This window comes from Theileria orientalis, chromosome 4 (assembly GCF_000740895.1).
Source record: "Theileria orientalis strain Shintoku DNA, chromosome 4, complete genome".
In the NCBI taxonomy this organism is placed as follows: domain Eukaryota; phylum Apicomplexa; class Aconoidasida; order Piroplasmida; family Theileriidae; genus Theileria; species Theileria orientalis.
Genome location: NC_025263.1, coordinates 1,671,546 through 1,692,013, shown reverse-complemented (window position 1 = coordinate 1,692,013; position 20,468 = coordinate 1,671,546). Strand labels below are relative to the sequence as shown.

Below are 20,468 nucleotides of genomic sequence, written 5' to 3'. Positions count from 1 at the left end.
TTATTTCGTTACAAGTCACTCCTTCCACATACAGTCCCGTCTGCCTCAATTCCTCGCTCTCTTTACCGTATATGTTTCCGTGCCGTTCAACAGATTCTGTACCACTCCCTTACTATTCAGAAGCCGTTTATTTTCATTTTTTAGCTTCATTGTACCGTCTGCAAACGAGTGTTTAGTGTGCTTCAGCTTGTCGCTCGTCTTAAAGATAATCTTACTGCCCGCATCGAATTTCTTTGAAGAGGCTTCCGCGTTAACTACGTGATTTTCCAGGATGTCGGCTGCCAATTTACCACTCGCCGTGGTAACGCGTGCATTATCGGCCGCTGCAGTGACCACTGTGCCCTTGTCTTGCGGCCTACTAGCTGTTTTGGCTGTGGGACTGTGCGTTGGCTTACCACCAGTCCTGCCATGTGACTTTGGAGACGACTTAGTCTGAAACTTATCAGCGTGCTTACTCGGCGATCTATGGCCAGGCTTACTCGGTGACTTATTGGATTTATCAAAAGGTTTATTCGGGGATCCGTCACCAGGGTTTCTCGGCGACGTGTTAGACTTATCAGACGACTTGCCGGGCGATTTATACCCGGGGTTTCTTGGCGATCTATCTGATTTATCGGCATACCTGCTGCCCTTTTTGCCTAATTTGCTTGGCGACACGTTTCGTGACCTCTTTCTGCCACTCTTGGACGACTTACTGCCTTCCGACTTTACGCTTGGCGACCTTGATGACGACTTGGGAGTTGCCGATCCACTGCGTGACTTTAGGCTTGGCGACCTGCTGACTGCCGATTTCCTCGATGGCGACACGTTACCTTCTCTGTAGGCAGCTAAGGCGCTTGCTCCTACGTTTCGCGCCTTCGCTGGCGTGTCTGGCAGTCTGTAGAGGTCAAACTTAATCTTGTTCGTCACCGCCTCTATTGCCTTCAGGTCATACTCCGTCAGCACGTAGTCTATCTCCATGTCGTCGGCCACTGATATTAGCCCCTTGGCCACGTTGATGAAGTTGACGTTCTTGTTGATCAGGAATGCGCTCATGTCGTAGATGAACTTGTACTCGCCCACCTCCTCCTTCAGCAGCTCCAGCTTGTTCGTGGACATGTTGTCCAGGTTACTGATCGGGTTAATGTGTATCAGCTGGTGCTTCTTCGGGTCGAAGACTATGTTGTGCAGGAATATCTTGCACACGTTCTCGTAGTGCAGCAGTATGTCTTCGAACTTGTATTCTGCCAGCTTACTCGACCACTTTGCGTCTTCGTACACTGACTTGAGCACTCCTTCCAGGCGCTCGTGCTCCAGTATAAGCCTGTATGCCACCTTCAGGCCCATTCCGTTAATGTGGTACCCGTCGTCGTAATCTGTGCCGCTCAGCACACACATGACTACGAACATTCTGTGGTTCAGCCCCTTGAATATTCCTTCTCTCACCTTGTTCTCCAGGCCACTATCCTCTGCACCGCAGCTCTTGCTATTGGCATCCTTCTCACCATCTTCGGTCTTGTTACTCGCCTTTTCTCCCTCGTATGAGCTGTTGTTACTTGCATCTTTCTCAGCATAGTCGCTCTTGTTGGTATGCTTTTCCTCTTCATCCTTACTATCCAGGTCCATGCTCTCCTCTCCGCTCCTTTCCTCCGGCTTTTCAAACTTTACTTCCTTTCTCTTCTTTGGCCCCGGTGCCGCCTTAAACGCGTTAAACGGCACATTCAACTCCACTCCCTTGCCCTCCTTGTCCAACTTGTATATGATCTTCGGGCATCCGTACACCACCAGGTCGCTGTCCTCGCTGATTGCAATGTCCGCAATTCCTATAAAAATATAAGTTTCCAATGCTGGTGAATATTGCTACTAATCGTAGCTACTGTATGCTACAACTTATGCTTCTAACTATTGCTAGCATAAATATTGCATATGCGATTCAGAACCTGATCTACACAGGTATGAAACTTGTGCGTCCGCCTCGAACGGCGACACTATCACTGCAACGTTGATCTTCTTGCACACTGATATCACTCTGTATATGATCTCAGGCGTTATGTGTATGGCCTGCATACACTTTTTCATTATTTCAGTGTTAATTTTATTTTTGTTTTTCGCTATCATTTCCAGCGCCTCCTTCTTCGCCTTCTCTCTCCGCTCCCTTCTCATCATATTCTCCGCCTTTTTTGCCGGCATTTCGTAGCCGTCAAAGACTAAACGTTGTTGTTAAACGTGGGCCATCGGTACGTATTCTATTCTATGCCATTTCCTAACTATATCTCTGGTTATTATTGTAGTTGTCTCCCTGGACCTCTCTCCAGTCACCTACCCATGATTGGTGTGATGTTGTATGACAGGAGCAGCGACAGCATCGAGATGATGAACTTCAGGAACTTGTCGCTCATCTCTCCTCTCACGTTTGCCACTGCTGAGGACACCATTGACCTGTGAATCCAGCACATTGCGTCGACTGCGGCCACACATCCTGCGTACCTCTTTATATTAACACACTTCTCGTTGGACTTCAGATATTGCTACACGTTTTCCATCAGTCACTCTTTGCTGTTATAAATATCTAGTTATTCTATCAATATTTCCACTAATAGTCTATTTAACTGTTTATTCTAAGTAGTTAGTGGTTATCGTACTAGAAGGTTGGTAACTCCCATCTTTATTTCCTTAAAATCTCCATTACACTATATAAATTCTCAATTCTTTACAAAATAAATAGTATTTGTTTTTATAGATTGAAAAAATTACACTTTACAATTGCTCTTATAGCCTCCACCACAAGTGAATCCAACCTTTCGACATCACTTCTAATCAATTCCAAATATGCTGGAGGTCTCTTTGGAATTGAGTATATTGTATATTTTTTATTATATTGCTTCTTTACCTTGTTATGTCCCTTTGTTTCACCTGTAGTGGTTGAATCTTCACACCCCGTGGTATCCTTGCTTCGCGCTGAGTTCTGGGCCACCTTTTCTATTATCGACGAATTAAAGCTGTATGGTGTATTCAGTGCGTCCATTCTCCTCAGTAAATTTTCATATTTATACGGGTTTGTGTACCTTATTAGAGCACTCGGCTGTTTATATATTTTATTCAATAGTGGGCAAATGATTGATTTTTTTGTCCTTTTACTCACTGTTTTATTTTTCATATTGTTACGGAGGTATATTTCTAACATGCTCTGCTCAATTTTATCCACATTCTCCACCTTACTGATTCCACTAGGATCACTTGTATGAGGGTCCTCATTACGTGTGTTGAGGACATCTTTACCCAAATTCGCTGTATTCTTCCCAGATTTAGGTGCTTCTTGCGATGTACTACCTGCTACTTTGTCTATCGTCTTATCATTAGGGTCATTTGAAATGCTATTTGGTGAATTTGACCTAGGGAACTTCGACTTCCTCGAATTGATCCATTTCATCGTTTCTTCCTTGGAATCTATCAACGACTCCCCGTTTTCATTTTTGATGTGTTTTAATTTATGTATTTCTAGTATCTCGAGAGGCCCATTAAAGCTACAGTCCTCGTGATTACACTTGATATGCGTGTCGCTGATATGCTCTTGAAGCTGCCAATTATTCTTAAAAAAGAGGTTGCAAACTCCACAATCAAATGTTCTACATGTTATTAGTTAAATATGTTGGCTAATTATTCGAATAATGTACTATATATTGACTATTTAAATCTATGAATCATAAACTAAATAGCATCGTTACTTTGGGACGTATTTATTGTTTTTCTTATACTTGTTGTTGTATTGGACACTGTTGTTATAATTGTTTGCCCATGGGAAGTTGTTATTTGGTATATAGTTGTTACTGGTGGAATAATTGCCATTCATTGGATAGTTGACGTGGTAATTTTGGTAACTTGGATAGTATTGGTGATAGTTGTTGTAATTCAACCCATTGTTATAGTAGCCATATTGGTAGTGATTCCTATACGGCACATTGTTCGCCATTTTAAAATACATAAACTGATTTATCATTATTCGCATCTCCCCACCCATACTTTGATTTACATTACATTTTTTTCATTTCATTTTTCTATAAATTTAATGAAAGACTTTTTAAATAGAATCCTTAGTGATTCTTATAATTTTAATAAACTAGATCGAGTTCTAGAGCTAAAATTAGTGGATATTCAGGAGGTACCTTTCCACACTTCACACTCTTTTATTTATCAGTCGCCTTATATACTCGCTTATACATCACACACTCGCCTAACAAACATGTGTAGAAATATGAAAGTGGTCGGAAGGTTGAGGATTTGCTGATTTTTAGGGAGGAACTGTCCAGGGTTCGGGAGCTCCTTCTCAGTGAGGACCTGTGTAAAATATACAAAAGCTGCAAAATAACTTCATTTCTGCTGAGCTACTCCTTTTTGCACCATAGAGCTCTCATACATCAGTCCTCCGCTTCCAATGTGCCCAGCGAGGACTCACACAGGGGCTCTAAGGAGGAGAGCCATAACCCTAGCAGGGAAGATCGGGTATATCGCATCAGTGACGAGTGGAATAAGTTCATTGGGGAATTGACGAACACCGCCTTGGATTCAACAGGCTCACACATTGTATATATTACTAAGTCCCATTTATAGGCCGTTCCATAACGTGATTAACTGTTTTTCTTAGGACAACGCCTTGGTTGGCTCTCATCTGGTTTCCTTGCTCCACGACTTGACCCTCTATCTGACTCATAAACAGTTTAACAGGGCCTATAAAACCCTGGTAACAACTCTTTACGGGGGCGTTGTTAAGTTTTCGAATTCTCTGAGCTATGGTGGCAACCTGGGTGAACTCAACGACAAGTTAAACGAGGTGATCTTGACGATTCTGAGCTACTATCACTCCACAAATCAACTACTAAATGAGCACATCGACCAGATTGAGAAACTGTGCAGCACCAGCACTATCAGTAGTGCCACTAGGGCTTCTAATCTCTCGGATAGGGCCTACAAGGGGGAACGAAACTGGGTGAAGGTCGGTTACTTTTATATTCAATACACCTATATAAGCTCTTTAGGGGGCATACGACTTAATGTTGAAGGCAAACAATAACTATTTAACGAGTCGTTTGAACAGTCTGGACTCTGTGGATGTGCCATTTTTGACATATGCGCTCAGTGTCGCCGGCTCCAGGGGTAGCACCACTTGTTCTGGGGACGCCACTGACCTGAATCTGTTTAATATTTACCAGCTAATCGTTAAGCTGATAAGGGGACTTGAAAAGAGCACAAATATTGCCAGCGGTTCAAGAGGTGCCGGTATTTCTGGAACTATTGGCACTGGTATTCTGGAAACATCCCACAAGGCCGTGCAACTGTTTGATTTACTCAACTCAGTGGTCGGACTTCTGAACAAGGACCTCGTCCTGCTCCACCTGAATAAGGTGGCAGAAATCGTCAACCTGCTCTTTCAGTATGTCACAACACACATATCTACTTTCAGATCTCGGTTCATTTTGGAAAATCACTCGGGGCATTTGCTGGAGCTACTTAAGAGCCTGACTGACTACTGTGTCAACTTCAGGTCCCTCATCAACTTTAAGCTTTTGGCCGACCTTGTTGAGGCTGCAACTAGTAACGCTGCGCCTGAGGACACTCAGAATCTTCACAGAATCCCTGTGGATTCCTTCAGGCTATTTGCTTACTTAATTGACGAGGGCAGTTTGGAATCCTGGGTGGGAAGGCTAATGTACGACGACCGGGTAAACTCGGTTCTGTTCGACCAGTATCTTTCGAATATCCTGACACGCAGCGCGGACTTTGACCACTCTTTGCTCCTGAGGGTCTACGGCGTGGTCAGAAAAGCTGGGAATAATGGGCTGATCGGCCAGTTACAGTTCCTACTATCGCATTAACCTCCGTAAAACACTCTTCGCTGACATATTTCTCAGTGTTTATTGATGTATTTGAAGTTTTTTATTTAATGGAGCGGTCCAAAGTCATACATGTGTACAATATTGCTAGACTATTTTAGGGGAGTCAATGTAGATTCCAGCTAAAAGGTAATTTAAGTATTATAAAAATGGAATAAATAAAATTATATTTATAAAAATTAAATAATTACTTAAATAAGCTTTTCAGTGTGTTTAATTAAAAAATTAACTAGTAAATGTGTATATTTATTTATGTCGACCCCCATGGGATCGGAGGAACGTAGAGAGGAGTTAATGGCGTTTGCGAACTTTATTTGTGAACCATAATACACGAATATGGTTTTAAAACATTGTATATTAAATATCTAAATGGAATCCTGTAGAATCTTTCCAATGATTCGATATCTGTCGTATATAGACAGTCGCACTTCGGAAACGTTTTTATTGGTTCCTCTTGCAGCTTAACCAATGAAATGTTTCAAGAATCATTAGGATTATTTAACCCATCTTTAACACATAAATGGCAAACATTTAGATGTAATGCAACTCAATCCGTTTCGTTTTTGTACAATAATAACGTTAGTAATATTTAAAGCCGATCTACTCACATGCATCGGCACATATGACTTGTTTGACGACGATGCCATACATATAGTCGATAGTAGAGGTGGAAAAAACATAAACGACGATGAAAATGTGTCAATCCACGAATCGTACATCCCAGTCGATGTTATAAATGAAAGTCAACAATATAAACCTCCCGAACACGTGAAACCACGTTTGCTAATTGTAGATATACAAAATAAAAAAAGCACAAATTTTCTTCAATACCAAAGGGACCCTTCAAATTTGGGTGACACATTCACGGCAGTCACACCCAACCTAATATTTAAAATTATAGATAAAAACCAAGTTTTATGGAAGGCCAAGTCCACGAGCTATCCCTATAAGGTGTTCATCGGAGATGAAATCAACTTCGAAAGACAGATACAGGTTTATTATCCGTACGGAGATAACGAAGAGAACGAGTACACTTTGCCCCCTCAAACGGAGATTCAGAACACGCTGCTGGAAATAGACATTAAGGTGAAGACGACGGACCAGTTCGTGATTTTCAAGGAGGACCCGAAAACAGGGCGAGAAAAGTTCACGTGTAAACCAGGCTATCTCATTTATAAAGTGTACAGCGGCCTAAGACTGATGACGGAGGCCACTAACCACATGTACTTTGACAGACTGGTGATATACAGGGACGAATTCGGCAATAAAAACCTGCAAGGGCTATTTCCAGGTCAGATTGACGAAGGAGATCCCGAGGAGCCGCTACCCGAGTTCACACCGCCAGAAGCGGACTTCGCCCTCCTCCAGTCGGAGGTGCTCGACCACGAGAACCACCTGGTATACGTTAACCTGAAGAACAAAATGTCCACAAGAATAGTCACGTACGAATTCGACTTCTCAAACAACGTCGACGTTTTCTCAACGAAGGAGCCTTACAGGTTCGCCCTCGTGATGAACGGCAAACACAGAGCCTGGAAGTACAAGAGCGGGGAGTACCCGAACCAGGTTTTGCTGTTCAGAGACGAAAACGGCTCCCCCTTCCTGAGACTGGGATTTCCGAGAGCAGTGAGCAAATTCCCGAAGCCCAAGCTGATCACTCTGGACGTAAGGAACATTGAAAGCAACCACGAGTTTAGCTACGAGTATGACCCCGCAAGTCAAACGCAGATATTCAGGCCCAAGCCAGGGTTCCTGATCGACCAGGTTATGAAGGGCACGTTTCATATATGGAAATGCCAAGACTTCATTTACCCCGAGAAGGTCCTGATATATCCAGGCGAAAATGGAGAGCCTGCACTGCGGCTCCAGTTCCCCAAGGAAGTTGCAAGACAGCCTCTGCCACGAATACCGGACCCAGATCCCGAGCCTATAATTGAACGCGTTCACCCATCAAGAGATAAAAATTTGATTAGATTACCTGGCTCTGGATCGGATTCGACGGAAATAATCAAAGCGAGGAGGTCCAAAGAATCTATGCGACACTCGCTTTCGGAGCCAGAGCCTATATTTAAGCCAATACATCCGCCTACAAGCGACACAAGGGACAGATTTGTTCATCTGGATTCTGACCGACTAATTCCACATGTGCGTGCTTCGAGACCCGAACCTAGGAGTAGAGTATCGGTTCCTCCGCGTAAACCTGAATCGGATAAAGAAACTGAACCACCAATCATAGAAGATAAAAGGGACAGAATAGTGCATCTGGAACCTGAGAGACCAATAACAAAAGAACGAGCACCGAGACCCGAACCTAGGAGTAGAGTATCGGTTCCTCCGCGTAAACCTGAATCGGATAAAGAAACTGAACCACCAATCATAGAAGATAAAAGGGACAGAATAGTGCACCTGGAACCTGAGAGACCAATAACAAAAGAACGAGCATCGAGACCCGAACCTAGGAGTAGAGTATCGGTTCCTCCGCGTAAACCTGAATCGGATAAAGAAACTGAACCACCAATCATAGAAGATAAAAGGGACAGAATAGTGCATCTGGAACCTGAGAGACCAATAACAAAAGAACGAGCATCGAGACCCGAACCTAGGAGTAGAGTATCGGTTCCTCCGCGTAAACCTGAATCGGATAAAGAAACTGAACCACCAATCATAGAAGATAAAAGGGACAGAATAGTGCATCTGGAACCTGAGAGACCAATAACAAAAGAACGAGCACCGAGACCCGAACCTAGGAGTAGAGTATCGGTTCCTCCGCGTAAACCTGAATCGGATAAAGAAACTGAACCACCAATCATAGAAGATAAAAGGGACAGAATAGTGCATCTGGAACCTGAGAGACCAATAACAAAAGAACGAGCATCGAGACCCGAACCTAGGAGTAGAGTATCGGTTCCTCCGCGTAAACCTGAATCGGATAAAGAAACTGAACCACCAATCATAGAAGATAAAAGGGACAGAATAGTGCATCTGGAACCTGAGAGACCAATAACAAAAGAACGAGCATCGAGACCCGAACCTAGGAGTAGAGTATCGGTTCCTCCGCGTAAACCTGAATCGGATAAAGAAACTGAACCACCAATCATAGAAGATAAAAGGGACAGAATAGTGCATCTGGAACCTGAGAGACCAATAACAAAAGAACGAGCATCGAGACCCGAACCTAGGAGTAGAGTATCGGTTCCTCCGCGTAAACCTGAATCGGATAAAGAAACTGAACCACCAATCATAGAAGATAAAAGGGACAGAGTATTGGAGCCACAACGCTGTTCTGAGAAAGCCACCGTCGTTCCCACTTCCTATAAAAGCTCCAAATATGCTTACACCAAGGATCCAGCTCGTCTATTCTTGGACTTTACGAAAATGACCGAAATTTTCAAGTTCGATACCCACGTCTCAAACCACATTTACACGCCAACCACACCTCATATCTTCAACAAGGTCAGCATTTTAAATCCGCACCCACTAGCGACCCTAGATATTTGGGAAACTGAAACCCCCGAAGAGTACGCGTACAGAGTGGAGCAGTTCGGATTCGACCACGTCCTGATTTACTCAAACAACGGGAACTACGTCATGTTTGACAGAGACGACAACGACAACTGGACGCGCTACGACATCCCTAACGGCAGGTGGGCCGATTTAGGATTGAAGAGGCTGGAGCACGAGGTGGCCAAGTTCGACGCGGAAGGCAAGGTCGACAGCAAGGTACTCCTGAAGAAGCTAATACACCTCGATATCGCACACAAGTTGAACACCTACATGTCAGGGTTCACGAAGAAGGGAAACGTGTTCACGTTCAGGCCCGGTGAGGGCTTCATTATCAGCGCAGTCATTGACTCTTCTGACACTTACAGGGGGCAGGCAGCTCCAATATGGGACACCGGAGATCCCACGCAGTTCTGCGAACGAGTGGAGCACGATGTCACGGAGGACATGCTCACGCTTAAACTCCTCGACGGCTCTATGAAGACGTACAAGAGGGTCGGCAAGAAGTGGCTCGACTTTATGTTAGACCACAGAGTCGACAACAGCAAGAAGATCCCATTCGTGCTCAACCTGAGCACCCGGAACAGCTTAGCCACGTACGAGTTCGAACCGGCCAACGATAACAAGACCATGGTGTGCACAGTCAAGGACGGCTACGCGATCAAGGAGGTGGTCTGGATGGAGTCGGGTTACCAGTGCTTTCGCCACGACAAGAAGGTGTGGAACACCGAGGACCCGAGCTACTTCGCTCGCAGAGTCTCAGTCATGAACCTCGGGTTAGGAGAGAAGGTGGTCAACATTGACCTGTTCAACGGACTACAGCTGACCTTCCGCAGGTCAATTTGGGGCGTGAGGTGGGACTTCATGGGCTCGAAGGTATTACGAGGGCAGTGAGGTAAATCCTCAAATCGAGTTTAGAGAGGGTAGTTGTACTGCACTTGTAGCTACTGTAGTAAAATAGATGTATAAACTTGAAGCAAGCATTAGTAGAATTGTATTTGTAAAATAGGATATGTAAAATAGTATTTTTAAAGTTGATATAACACGATTTAACACTTTTTAATGCGAGTATGACAATTAGCTCTGGAAACGAAGATTTGAGGATTTAAAGGCAGTTTTAATGTTTTATAAAATTTACATACACACGTACTTATGGCATATTCGTATCGTATACACGTAAGGTGATAGTTTATCGCATGCGGTTGAACGTTGTCGGCTTATTCCAAAAGGAAAAGATGGCAATTGCACTCCCTAGCATGCCCAAAAATATGCCGAGTGACCCTCCTATGAACGAATGGGTGCTGTTTTCATTTTTAGGTGTTACGCCGTCATTTTTAGGTGCCCCGGCGTCACTTTTACCTCCGCCCGTTGTCGGTTTTACAGTGGGAAGGGCCCCCGGAGTAGGTGGCTCAGTCGAAGCTGCGTTTGTTTTCGAAGACGTTTTGAGTTCGTCTAACACGTCCTTCAGGTTTATAGACTTCGGAGTGACGGCGACCTGGGCCAAAGAGTTGATGACATTAACCCTTTGCCAATAAGTATTATGATCTTTAGAGTTGGATTGTTTGTAGGCTTTTCCATTATAGTAAAAGAGGAGTGGCTTTAGGCCACGATCCCCGTAACCGCTGCTTTGTAAAAAATACACGTACAAATTGCCATCCTTATCTGGATTATAATACAGAAATTCGCTGGTATAGCCCGATTCGTCAAACAGGTATATGTGATTATTGTCAATCGTTAGGCTCAACTCTAGATACACATCAGGCCTAAATGATTCGCCCAGAATTCTCAAGTCGTCTAACTGATTCTTAACGTAAACGTTATAGTAGTCGTTCAGATTGTGAGTATAGCATACATAACCGTCGATTATCTCTGAATAATCACAGCCTCTGTTGACACTCAACTCATATTCATTGATTGGCTTTGGAGTAGCAGTTGTTTCACCGTCCACTATGCGCACTTCGGTGTTTCCACCCTGTTGGTCTAGCCTAACAAGTATCTCCTTGTTCAGGCAAAATTGTATGTACTGGAGTATTCGTTTCAGTTGTCTGTCATCTTTGTAGGTGAACGGTTTTTCCAATTCAATCCACTGCGACTTGTCAGTAGTACCAATTCTTCTAAGCTGTGTTATTTTTTCGCCGTCAAAGAATTCCACAAACAGCTGTAAACCGCTGTAACTGCTGTACATGCAAACTCCGTCGAATTGCTTGTTTGCAACACCCTTAAGGTACAAATTATTTCCCGAACTTCTAGAATTATCTAAAAACAGACTGCCACTGTACAATTCGTACGGGCCTCTTTTGGAAACATCTGGTGTGTATATGTGTTTTTTAAACTCCTTATTGACCAGATCATATTCATTTACTAAAATATCTTCGTTGCTATAAGGACCCGCGGTAAATGTTAACCTTTTGCCCTTTAATAACTCTTTGTATTGATCGTCTAATTCCACTTTTAATTCTCTTTTCATGGAATAATAACCCAAATCATAACCGTAAAACCATTTTAATCCTTTTAGTCCAGGATATGAGCAATTATACGTGTTTGTGTCCCTTCTGTTGAATGAAACAATAAGAGGATTATTAGGTTTTAGCAATGAGTAGTACACATCCAATTTGTCAACCACTTGACCATCTGAGTAAGCGTAATAATAAGTGAACTTAGGCTTACACTTTTTCGAGTTATCCGCTGCATCATACAAAGCTACGTTAAAATAGTCACTTGAAGACGCCGTCCAAGGCTGTTCGTATTTAATACTATACGTCACTCTTTCGTAGATTCTACATTCTGCCCAAACTTGTTTTGTTACACTGATGACTTGAGAATAGTTTTTGATGGTATAACTATACCATTCGTAGTAGGTATTTTCTTTTTCCCGAAGAAATATGTTCGGCATTTTGTTTTTTCGTGCAGATTTAAATGATTACTATATCATATGGTTGTTAGATATAACATACACTAAAATCAATCTGTGAAGTTTCCATGCAAACAGTCAATGTTTAATTTACATAGGCGGAATAAATACAATTCTAGTATGTTACTCCTTTTATCAAAACTCTAAATCACTTAACACATATGTGTATTTATTTATTCAATGTGCTCATACGTTAATATTTACACAAAAGTTATATATCCTACAGGTGTGTGTATGGAATTTAAACTTTAGAATTCCAGCGACACAGACCTGTATGCTTATATGCTCTAATTTACGTTAATATCGACCGTTTTCACGACCACAATGGGTATCAAGATCTGATAACAGCCATTCGATGGTGTTCAGATAAAATATTAAGATCCAGGCCAAGGGAGACTAACAACACTGAGATTTACTGTTGTTAAATTTTGAGTGCTAATATAGGAAGCGGTGATCAAGTAAATTTGGGAGGACTGAACAAGATTACCTGGAATTCGTTGTACTGTTTACTGTGAAAATGCAGAGATGTAGAATAAAATTTTCCTAAGCGGCGCGTTTGACCAAGTAAGTGGGTTAAACTGTCGTTTAGCACATACTCGTATCACGTACACGGATTTAATTACTTTTTAAACCTCTGGTTACAATTCTCCCAGGTATATTGTGCGATCGTTTGAACATGATGCCACGATTGGGTAGTTCGGGTGCAGTTGCACGTCGTTCACCGTCCCGAGGTGTCCTGGAAGCTGGTACAGCAGCTTCTGGTCCACTGTGTCGAACACGTAGACGAATTGGTCCGATGACCCACTGCATACTATCGAGTTCCTTCCCCAGTGGCTTTTAATTAAATTTTTTTCATTGTTGTGTGTCGGCCCCGTTAGCGTCATCTTCAACCTCTCAGCTCCCTTTCCCGTGCTACTAGAAATACCATTCGACAACCCATCTTCATGGTTCAGTTTCGAGCTGAACGGCTGCACGTCCCATATGTTTAGTCGTTCGTCCATGCTGTTTGACAAGAGCAGTGTGCTATCGCTGTTCAGGTCCAGACTTGTGATCGAGTCCAAACACCCTAGTTCAAAAACCACCTTCGACTCATTTCTTACATCGTATACCTATTTATTTTTTATTTATTTGTAAAAATCAACTGGTTAACTTAACTACTCAGTGTGTTTATCACACACACACATTTCATCTAGCAATTGTGTGCATATACTAATACACATTCTAATCAAATACTAAGTGTGCACCTCAACTACGAAGTGGCACACAATACTTCTGTTGTTTTATAACTTACTCTGATTACGTTGTCCAGCGATCCTGAGTATATGTAATTGAAGTACGGGTCTGTGGTCACTGCCAGTATTTGAAAGTCGTGCGAAATAGAGTTTGAGTATCCCTTCTGCCTCGAGTCCCACACCTTAACCGTTCCATCGTCCGACCCTGTCACCAGCAGTCCTCCTGAGTAGTTCCTTGCTGGAGCGCACGTGTTTACGATGGCGCTGTGGCCTTCTACGCATATTCGTTAGTCATACGGTTACCAGCGTGTAACGCTTGTGTGTATTTACTTGAATAATCCAACCAATTTACAAAAATAAAAAGATTTATGTTATATAGTGCAGTGGAATCCCATCCTAACTAGCATAATACAATGTTTAGTGCGCACATATTCTATTCTTACTTAGTTTTCGCAGCCTTCTGTTGTATGCTACGTCCCAGACTGAGGCTGTTGAGTCTGCTGAACACGAGTACAGGTGGTTGCTCGTTTGTGCCCAGTGTATTTCCAAAACTGCGTTTTTGTGTCCTGCCAGCACTCCAAAGTTCCTGCACTCTCCGAACGCTTCAAACAGCAGTATCTGTCTATCCTTCCCTGACGACGCCAGGTAGCGTCCATCTTGGCTAAAATCCACTGAGTACACTTCACTTTCGTGACCTGTGAGCAACATCACTGGGAAATTGAGCACGTTTTCACGTTCTTCTTCCTCTTCAACTGGGTTTATGGCCATTTTATGCTAATTTACTTATTTTTAAACCCCCTTTTACCAATTTATACTATCTGTATCTTATTTATATCAATATACAGTGTTTAAAATACTTTTTATATCAATTATACACACTTTATTATCTCAGTACTCCGTACTTATAACATAGCTAAATTAACATTACATTTGATATTTTCACTTCCATTTTATCATTAAACTGGTGTAAACACAATCCTACCCTCATATATCTCCAATTTATAATATTTTTTAACAATTTGCCTGCGATATTCTTCAATTTGTTCTGAATGGAATCTTGGGTGGGGTGGCTCTTTTACTTATACACATTTATTATTTTACTTAATTGCGCTATTCATTCATAAACTATTCTACTTACTTGTAAATATTATTTTTTATTAAATTTGTTTTCAAATTTTTACTTTAATGTGTTGATTACTCCTACACAGTCCCATTTTATACTCTCAGTCTTCTCAATTTACTCTATTTACTCACTCTACTACTTAATTTATATCTTATATTTAATTATATTTACTTTGGTTTCATTAATTATTTTTATTTTTAAATCTGTTCGTATGCTAGTGTTCCTTCTAGTTTTTTATTTTCCGTGAGCTTCCTTGCTGCTTTGAAGAAATCCTCTTCTATTACGTAGTCTCTCATGTTCCTGATTGCGTGTATTCCTGCTTCTGTGCATATGTTTCTCAGGTCCGCTCCGTTGAATCCGTCGCACAGCTTACAGATTGCGTTATAGTCTACACCTCTTTGATCTTAATTCTAACTTACTTATTTCTCCTTGTTTGTTCAGCGGCTTCGCGTGTATTTTCAGAATTTCTATTCTTGCCGCCTCGTTAGGCAGTGGTATTTCAATCTTGCGATCTATTCTTCCTGGTCTCAGCAGTGCTGGGTCCAGTACGTCTGGTCTGTTCGTGGCCATGATGATTTTCACCTGGCCCAGCTCGTCGAATCCGTCCAGGTGCGTCAGCAGCTCCATCAGTGTGCGCTGAATCTCGCGGTCGGCGCTTGTTCCTTGGGAGAAGCGCCGGCCGCCGATCGCGTCGACTTCGTCCATGAAGATGATGCACGGCTGATGCTCCTTTGCGTAGCCTACATGTTTAATATTTGTACAGTAGTGTAGCAATATTGGTAGGTGATGGCACTAACCACATAACTACTACCTAATAATGGCACTAACTACACACCCCCTGTTGGAGTGCTCAAACAACTATAACTTACCAAACATCTCTCTTATGATTTTCGCCGACTCTCCTATGTACTTATCCACCACTGCCGATGCAACCACTTTTAAGAAGTTGCATTCGATGTCGTTTGCCAATGCCCGTGCCAGGAGCGTCTTTCCTGTTCCTGGTGGTCCGTACAGCAACACACCTTTGGGCGCCTTGATTCCTACTCTCTTGAACAGAAACGGGTTCTTTAGTGGGAGCTCGATCACTTCCCTCATTTCCCTTATTTGCCTGCTCAGTCCTCCTATTGAGCTGTAGGTGTCCTTGTTCTTCCCTACTGCTGTCAGGTCGTTCAGCATGTTAAAGACCACCGGGTCCACTTCTCTCGGCAGTTTCTTCATTATTGTCAGTGTCGTCATATCCAGTGCCACTCTCACTCCGCTCACCAGAGTCTTCGGGTCTATATTGACCTTGCAGCACACCACGTAGCGTGGTCCTGAACTTGCCTTCACTATGAACTTATTGTCGTCGATCTGCCTCAGAACGTGTCCTACTATCTGACCTATGCTTTGCAGTGCCTTCAGGTCCTCTTCTGTCTTATTATCCTTCTGGTTAAGCTCATTCATCTCCGTGCGTACTACAAATGACATACGTTAATGTGTATTATAATTATTAAATAATTATTAACTACCATTCACACACTGACTAACATCGTCATGTAATCCACAATACTTACTATTCAATTATATTTTTACTATGTGTATACTTACGTTTCTTCAGCTTCGATTCCAGTTCCCTGTGCTCTCTCACCTTTCGCACGTACTGCATCATCACCTCACGGTCTTCTCCTACGTTAGGCTGAGTTGCAGCTGGTTGCTGGGAATTACTGGTGACTGTTTGTCCCAAACTTGGCCCAGAAGAGGTAGACATACTGGGATTCGATGTGGCCTGATTGATACTCGTGTTTGAAACAGTACTTTGCATTGTACTGTTGATACTACCATTTTGCGTGTTAGAGTTGCTCGTTTGCTGGCTACCGGCTCCATTCGAGCGGTTAGGAGATGAGGTGTTATTCGAATCAGGATTTGAGTTTGATCCGTTTGATTGGTCAGGCGGCTGATTAGATTCTCTGGACATTTTAGTCTATTTATTACAAACAAGTATTTTAAATACTATTCTATTTGTTATAGCGGACTATATGGCTGTATTAATACTAATAGAGGCAAAAATAGGCGGTAAAGATAATGAACATAGGAAATACAACTAAAAGTTAATATAATAGAAAATATACAAGCTGTATAATTTTTTAAAAATATCTAAAACTGATAAAGACCTTGAAAAATAAAGAGTTAATGAAAATTAATGGAATTGTAAGTACAGCGCCACACACTACAATTTTTTATAAATTAGTTGATTCCGTGGCTCCCTTTTCCATCATTTTAATTTAAATTGGTTTACAACACTTTACTTTTATATATTTTACAGTTTCGCCTTTGTAAATTCACCTTTGATAAGTCTTTATTACTTGGAATCAACCATAATACCCTGGATTCACTTGGCTTTGAACACTGATTTGTATAATCTGTTTAAACTTTTGTGATTTATGCACTGATTCACGTGTACCAGTATAATAATCGACATCAACTGTCCAATAGATACCCCTAAGTTGCCTCTGCCTACACCTGACCCAGTCTCCAGAAACATATTCTGAACCATGACGTGGATTCTGATCAGAGCTGCCAATACCATGTACTTGAGCGACTTGATGAGCAGGTACTTGTTGATCTTCTTCTCGTCGTAATATCTACTTAGCCTTTGAATGTACAGAGATACCAGTAGCCAGAATGTGAATTTGACCAGGTAAATGCCGTCTTCCCTCTTAGTGAGCATGTAGTATATTACGATGATTGTGCTTTCCATGATCAGTGAGTTTACATATAGCAGGCGGTACTTGTCGTTTATTGTGACCTTGTCTCTCTTGGAGTTCCCGCTGGGTTCGTCAGATTGCCTGGTGAAGCTTTGCACAGTTTGATAGCCGTCTAACACTCGATCGTCACTGTCGTTTGTGCTCAGAGTGCCGTGGAAGTCCACGAGGCTCCCGAACTTGAAGCTATTCGAGTCTGCGCTCTTCGGAGACGTGCTTTTGCTCGCAGCGCTGTCGCCAATGGTCCGTTTAATCCCGCTAATGGTCTTGAGGCTGTTCAGGGGACTGCTCTCATTAGAGCTTTTGTAAATGCTATTAATGGGCAGAGAGTTGGGGTAAATTCTGCCTCTGTTTGAGTCATCTATGAAGTTGAACAGGGTATTATTCAGACTGTGGATCATTCTCCTCCTAGGGTACAGCTGATATATGATCAGTATGATGAGAACCGTTAAGAATAGGGTTATGGAGCTGAAGTAGAAGCTGTTAAATCTGTGGCCTATCATGTACAGGTCCTCATTGTTCCTGTCGAACTTCAGAAACACCAACACCATTAATAACAACAGGTATATGAATAGAGCCAATATGTTAATTTGAATCTTTTTTAGCCTTTTCCCTAACTTAGGCTTGAAGTTGGAAGATACAATCGCTGCCAAGTAGCCCATAATGGCAACCATGTTTATGACGTACACCAGGTTCAGTAGCAAAAACATCCTTACTGGAACCAGGTTGCTGGCATTATCAATGTAGATTAACAGGTGACTACTTATTTTTTCTGCAAGTTTACTTAGTAAACTTCCAGTAGCGGAGTTGTTCGTGCTATTGTTGTTGAAATTCCCAGACAAATATCCGTAAAAGAGAATGAGGAACGTTATATAGTTTAGTGACTCGAAGTAAAATTTTGATATGTTGGAGACTATATTGACCAGTGTAATTATCCTAATGACCATAGTAACTAAGTTCGCTACCCAACCATTGATGTTAATTTCAGGTCTCCCGAAATCGTTGTCGGTGGAACCATTAGCACTAGAGTCATAAATGATGATGCTACTATCCATGTCACCCACGTTCTCCGCAACACTGGTATTAGTTATTTTATCCATGGGATCATTTGATACCTTTAACTTATATGTTCTATTGTTAAACTTTATGCTAAAGGTTGTGGAACTGTTAACAATCACCTTGTAGTGATTGGTGTGTAGTTTAAATCCATTAAAATATACAGGGAAATTTATGGCATCAGGTGACTTGCTCTGTCTGATAACTTCAACTTTCAGGGGACAGTTATCCAATGAAACGAACTTTTCGTATTGTTCATCGTTTTCCGTCAAAATCCACTCATCGTTGTCATCGTCATTGCCGTTCTTATATAGTTTGTTTACAGCATTGGTATCGCCGTCAGTATTGACTTGTGGCTCATTAAATATTCTAGGTTTTCTATTGTCATTCTGTTCACTATTACTGCCACCATTGACGCTATTATTATCACTATCAACGGCGCCCAGCAGCTCAGAATCGCTCCTATCAGCATCATCAGAGCGAACATGAGGAACATCAGGCCTACTATGAACGATTCGACGTGCCCCGCCATCGATGTGATTATCTCCGGTTGTACTTCCATCGCTGCTATCGACAGTGTCAATAATGTTACTACTACTGTTGTTATTGTTAGTGCTACAACTACTCCCATCAATAGTATCACTAGTATTATTCTTTGTATATAAAATCTTATCTGAGTTGTTACTGGATATTCTTGTAACTCTTATCAGTACTGAGTTACTTAATTTATCAAGCTTTGCACTCTTATACTTTATCTTGATTACTACGAAACTACTCTTATTTGAAAGTATATTATGGCTAACCAGTACGTAACTGCTATCTAACTTGTTATTATTGAGTTTCAGTGAGTTTAACGAGGTCAAATTGTCGTTTATTTTAACTCCGTTCAGCTCATAGGTTAAATTTGGGTTCGTAAGGTCTAACTTAAGTAGCACGTCGTCTTTCTGTTTGTCGAGTGGCTTCTCCTTGGACTCTTTAAGTTCCTCACCTAGCTCTACTTCGTACACGTTAGAATTTGGGTCGTAGTGCTTATTAATTATGTTTTTACTTATTATATCTATATCATACACCAGTGAACTCTCGTTAAGAGAGATGGGCTCTGCCTCTTTAAAATTACTCTCGTGGCCGTAGTTGTATTGATTAGTCTCTGGACTAACTGTTACTTTCTGGTTTGAATCAACTAAATACATAAAGACTGTTTTACAGTCCTTATTTGGAAAGTGGTTACAGATCAGGAACTTGTTCAAATCGGAGTTTGATGTCGTTAACACTGCTCTGTCAATTAACTTATTTCCCTCGTCGTAGACGTAGTAGTCTTTGAAATTTACTAATAACTCATTATTTTTAATCTCCGTATCCGGAGATTTCTTTAGTAAGTTCGAAAGCGGACACACAAACGTTATATTGGTCGTGTTGTTATATGGGCCACTATTCTTACTACTGATACTATTCAGGCCATTTACATACGGAGTTGAAAATACTTCACAATTTTTATTTATATTAATATATTTACTGGGATTTAATTTAAATTTATAGTAACTCGCAATGAATATAGTCAGTATAACTATAACTATCAGTGATTTATACATTATATATTATATGATGTATATTTTTACATAATTTACACATCATTTATGATATTTAAGCTCAGGGATCGACCTTGAAAGGAGACGTACTTGGGTAGTAGAAGGACTTTTTTAACAAAATCTGGCAAGCTCTTATATATTTTAGTAATATTAGAATTAGATATTCATTTTATTTGGGTTGGATCGAAGAAGGTTTACATTTTTGGTAAAAAACTGTTATTAATTTAACTTTGTGCCTACACATGTGGGTGGCATAACAGCTACAAGGCATCTTATTTTTTCACTGTATATTATTTAGATTCTTGTCATTTTTGTATAATAATTGAGTTTGTATAATATCAAATGTGTAAATTTATAATTATACTCTAAACATATGAAGCTTTGTATGTTGCTCTGAATCAAAGCCATATCGCCAATTTCTCAATCAGTTTGTGGAAGTTTTTTTTTAAGA

The 20,468-nt window shown here is 41.4% G+C and overlaps 7 protein-coding genes across 7 annotated transcripts; 2 read left to right on the top strand and 5 right to left on the bottom strand.

The window, feature by feature from the left end:
- Positions 1-45: 45 nt before the first annotated feature.
- Positions 46-3,949, bottom strand: TOT_040000754 (uncharacterized protein; the record flags this gene model as incomplete). The annotated part of the gene is made up of 7 exons (XM_009694393.1): positions 46-1,415; positions 1,536-1,802; positions 1,920-2,186; positions 2,303-2,507; positions 2,741-2,863; positions 2,954-3,605; positions 3,705-3,949. 7 exons carry the CDS (start codon positions 3,947-3,949, stop codon positions 46-48), a joined length of 3,129 nt encoding a protein of 1,042 aa, XP_009692688.1.
- A 96-nt stretch (positions 3,950-4,045) lies between these two features.
- On the top strand, positions 4,046-5,849 carry TOT_040000753 (hypothetical protein; the record flags this gene model as incomplete). Its single annotated transcript, XM_009694392.1, has 5 exons — positions 4,046-4,138; positions 4,228-4,560; positions 4,622-4,969; positions 5,013-5,407; positions 5,438-5,849. The coding sequence occupies 5 exons, from the start codon at positions 4,046-4,048 to the stop codon at positions 5,847-5,849; spliced, it is 1,581 nt and encodes a 526-aa protein (XP_009692687.1).
- A 558-nt stretch (positions 5,850-6,407) lies between these two features.
- TOT_040000752 (conserved hypothetical protein) lies at positions 6,408-10,262 on the top strand (the record flags this gene model as incomplete). Its single annotated transcript, XM_009694391.1, has 2 exons — positions 6,408-9,164; positions 9,261-10,262. 2 exons carry the CDS (start codon positions 6,408-6,410, stop codon positions 10,260-10,262), a joined length of 3,759 nt encoding a protein of 1,252 aa, XP_009692686.1.
- Positions 10,263-10,557: 295 nt separating this feature from the next.
- On the bottom strand, positions 10,558-12,261 carry TOT_040000751 (conserved hypothetical protein; the record flags this gene model as incomplete). The annotated part of the gene is made up of 1 exon (XM_009694390.1): positions 10,558-12,261. The coding sequence occupies one exon, from the start codon at positions 12,259-12,261 to the stop codon at positions 10,558-10,560; it is 1,704 nt and encodes a 567-aa protein (XP_009692685.1).
- Positions 12,262-12,917: 656 nt separating this feature from the next.
- Positions 12,918-14,279, bottom strand: TOT_040000750 (U5 snRNP-specific subunit; the record flags this gene model as incomplete). The annotated part of the gene is made up of 4 exons (XM_009694389.1): positions 12,918-13,191; positions 13,246-13,388; positions 13,571-13,785; positions 13,955-14,279. 4 exons carry the CDS (start codon positions 14,277-14,279, stop codon positions 12,918-12,920), a joined length of 957 nt encoding a protein of 318 aa, XP_009692684.1.
- Positions 14,280-14,831: 552 nt separating this feature from the next.
- TOT_040000749 (26S proteasome ATPase subunit) lies at positions 14,832-16,588 on the bottom strand (the record flags this gene model as incomplete). The annotated part of the gene is made up of 4 exons (XM_009694388.1): positions 14,832-15,022; positions 15,054-15,374; positions 15,504-16,088; positions 16,222-16,588. 4 exons carry the CDS (start codon positions 16,586-16,588, stop codon positions 14,832-14,834), a joined length of 1,464 nt encoding a protein of 487 aa, XP_009692683.1.
- A 414-nt stretch (positions 16,589-17,002) lies between these two features.
- On the bottom strand, positions 17,003-20,425 carry TOT_040000748 (hypothetical protein; the record flags this gene model as incomplete). The annotated part of the gene is made up of 3 exons (XM_009694387.1): positions 17,003-18,998; positions 19,257-19,911; positions 20,389-20,425. 3 exons carry the CDS (start codon positions 20,423-20,425, stop codon positions 17,003-17,005), a joined length of 2,688 nt encoding a protein of 895 aa, XP_009692682.1.
- Between the last annotated feature and the right edge of the window lie 43 nt (positions 20,426-20,468).